The sequence below is a fragment of the Wolffia australiana genome, chromosome 17, assembly GCF_029677425.1.
Source record: "Wolffia australiana isolate 7733 chromosome 17, ASM2967742v1".
NCBI classification, from domain to species: Eukaryota; Viridiplantae; Streptophyta; class Magnoliopsida; order Alismatales; family Araceae; genus Wolffia; species Wolffia australiana.
Window position 1 is genome coordinate 170,001 of NC_135851.1, and position 3,369 is coordinate 173,369.

General features: G+C 39.7%; 1 protein-coding gene across 1 annotated transcript in view; it reads right to left on the bottom strand.

The window, feature by feature from the left end:
• The window catches only part of LOC144714355 (putative mannan endo-1,4-beta-mannosidase 9), a 5,393-nt gene extending 3,175 nt beyond the window's left edge, over positions 1-2,218 (bottom strand). The window contains exons 1-3 of the mRNA XM_078589078.1: positions 1,539-2,218; positions 287-481; positions 102-224 (exon numbers count right to left, since the gene is read on the bottom strand). Coding sequence (XP_078445204.1) covers positions 102-224; positions 287-481; positions 1,539-1,865 — 645 coding nt within the window. The 5' untranslated portion in view covers positions 1,866-2,218. The remainder of the gene's footprint in view (positions 1-101; positions 225-286; positions 482-1,538) is intronic.
• Between the last annotated feature and the right edge of the window lie 1,151 nt (positions 2,219-3,369).

Sequence of the window (3,369 nt, forward strand, 5' to 3'; positions counted from 1 at the left end):
GAGAGAGAGAGAGAGAGAGAAAGAGAGAGAGAGAGAGAGAGAGAGAGAGAGAGAGAGAGAGAGAGAGAGAGAGAGAGAGAGAGAGAGAGGTTCTGTCTGACTTGCAGAGTCCTCCCAGAGAGGTCGCTGGGGCAGCGAGGCTCGTTGATGAGCTCCCAGGCGAAGATCGTGGGATCGTCTTTATAAGCCAAACCGGTAAACGTGTTAACCCTGGAAATAACCGCCTGGAGAAAGAAAAAGGTTAAGTCGTCAAGGGTTCGGTAGAGATTGAAAGGACATGCGGGACCTTGACGTTGTTCTTGTAGAAGGCTTTGGCGAGATCACTGCGGAAAAAATCATCATCCGAGTTCAAGTTCTCGCCGCTTTGGCGCGCCCATTGGACGTACTGGTTCTTTCCCCCGAAGTCGTTGTAGTTATTGGACAGGCTCAGAATCAGATACACGCCGTGCTTCTTCGCCTCGGCGACGGTGAAGTCCAGGCCCTGCACCCACAGAGAATCCCTCGCTGGGTTTAAACACTAGTCTCGATAGGAGTGAAAGTGGCCAACCTTGACAAAAGGAACTCTGCGCAAAATCCTTTAGACAAAGATACTTTGGGCCGCACGCGCAGACACGTGATAGATGATAGATAGGTAGAGAGACGATAAATAGATATAGTGACATATGAATAGACAGATAGATAGACACTTAGACATTTATATAGATAGATAGATGTACAGACAAAAAAATAAATAGATAGATAAATAGATAAATAGATAGATAGATAGATAGATAGATGGACAGACATATCAGTAGCTATACACAGACATATAAACAGATGGATACATGGATAGACATATAAGTAGATATACACAGACATATAAATATATAGATAGATGGATAGACATATAAGTAGATATACACAGACATATAAATAGATAGATAGATGGATAGACATATAAGTAGATATACACAGACATATAAATAGATAGATAGATAGATGGATATGCATATAAGTAGATATACACAGACATATAAATAGATAGATAGATGGATAGACATATAAGTAGATATACACAGACATATAAATAGATAGATAGATAGATGGATATACATATAAGTAGATATGCACAGACATATAAATAGATAGATAGATGCACAAACATATAAATGTACAGATAGATAGAAATAGATTTATAGAACATAGACAAATAGATAGATAGAATGGTAGATACATAGGCATATAAATAGATAGATAGATAGATACACAAACATATAAATGTACAGATAGGTAGAAACAGATATATAGAACATGGACAAATAGATAGATAGAAAGGTAGATACATGGGCATATAAATAGATAGATAGATAGATATACATACATAAATAGATGGACATATACACAGACATAAATAGATATACAGAGACATATAAATATATATATATATAGACAGACAAACAGACAGGCAGAAAGACAGACAGATAGATAGATAGACGGATAAATTGACAGAGAGAGAGAGAGAGAGAGAGAGAGAGAGAGAGAAACAGTGATGCTTGTACCTTGAACATGGCTTCGTTGTAGACACCTGGGGAGATCTGCAATGGCCTGCTGCCGCCATCGCTGAAGGCCCAGGTTCGAGCCAAGTTCATGCCATGAAGAGAAGCCTGAAGGAAGGCCGATGAGACCTTCGTTCGGTCAGCTATGTCTGAGGCCATCTGCATGAACCAGTAAGCGTTGAACCCGTTAGCATAGAAGTGCTGCCCGTTTATCACAAACTGCGTGCCGTTTGTCTTTGCAAAGCTTCTACTCGCGTCTCCATTGGTGACAGCAGATTGAGAGATGGCGAGGAAGATAAATGCAAGAGTGCGTAAATATTGCTTCCCCATAATGCTAGTAGGAAAGCTTGATAAGAGGAAGAGGCAAGAATAACGCAAACCGTTCTTCCCTTATATAAAGGAAGAGGGAGTGTGAGAGATAAGGGATAGAAGCTAGGGCAGTGGTTCCGTTGGAGGCAAAACGGGCCCCATGACATCACCGTGTGACTCATTTCTCATCACGGTGGACGTCATTTGTATAACGTAGGGAGATTACTGTTCCTTCGGGGTCTCTCCTTGTATACGTCCATCTTATCTATTGGGTTTGAGCCTCCACGACATCATGCTCAGTGGTTGCAATCCTTCGTATCAATGTTCCATCAGTTCACTATGTTAATCATGTTAGGGAGTCATCAACTTGGAGCCTCATCAGCAGCCCAGTCAGCAACACGGAGCATTGTGCGGACCAATAGGATTTAAACTTAAGATTAGCCTGTAGGAATTGAACATGTATAAATTATACTCGTTAAGAGATTATCGGCGAGGATTCAACGTAAGGTTAAACATAGATAGGTTTAAAGCTAGACGGTGAGGATTCAACCTAGATTGGAAATAATCCAACAGTAGGATTGCATCTTGATATAGCAGTTATAACTGATTATAAGAGCTAGGATTAAGACATAGAAGTATTTATTATATTAGGTCTACTATCTGCTAATATAAATAAATACCAATATACTATCTGCTAATATAAATATATATTAGGTCTCTCTCTCTCTCTCTCTCTCTCTCTCTCTCTCTCTCCACTCTGTCCCCTTATCCCCCTTCCCGTCGCCCTTCCCATCACCCGCCCCAAATGCTCATCGCCACTGCTCTGTGCGCACAACACCTCCGCCACCACCCAACCGGACAGGACTGGGACCGAACAAGACCGGACTGGGACCGGACCTAACTTTAGGTACAGTTTAGGTCCATGCCAGAAAACCAGACCGGACAGGGACCGTCAAACCCTTGGTACAATCAATTTAGATGTCATCATACAGCATTTCAGAGCGTCTCCAAATATGAAGTGTTTCTTTTAATCTCAATTCAATCTCTATGCCCGTATTGTTCATATTTCAGATATTATTTTGACATTGATTCAGTGTGTCCTCTTCCACTGAATTTAAGTAGAAAGTTAGCGGTCCCTAGGTATCTATGCCTATCTAATCTACCATAAACGAAAAAAAATTGAAATTGACTCATCATTGAAATATAAGAAATGCTTTAACGGGGTTTTTGAAGTTGTTTCTCATATATGTTGTAACTTTAAAAAAGGTTCTACGTGGAAATATATTATGGCCTTTCAATACTCATCAATCTTCCAGGCACCTTTTCATCCATGTCTTACTCAAGAATCAACAGATATGATATTCTTTGTTCATCAGTCAATACGCTCAATAATCATAAACATTTTGATAATTTTTAGCTAATCTAGTATATGAAATTTCAATGTTTACATAAATATTGTTTGGTACGTAGTTATTTTCAAAATGAAAATCTGAATCGTACAAGCTTAGAATGACTCAATTACTCA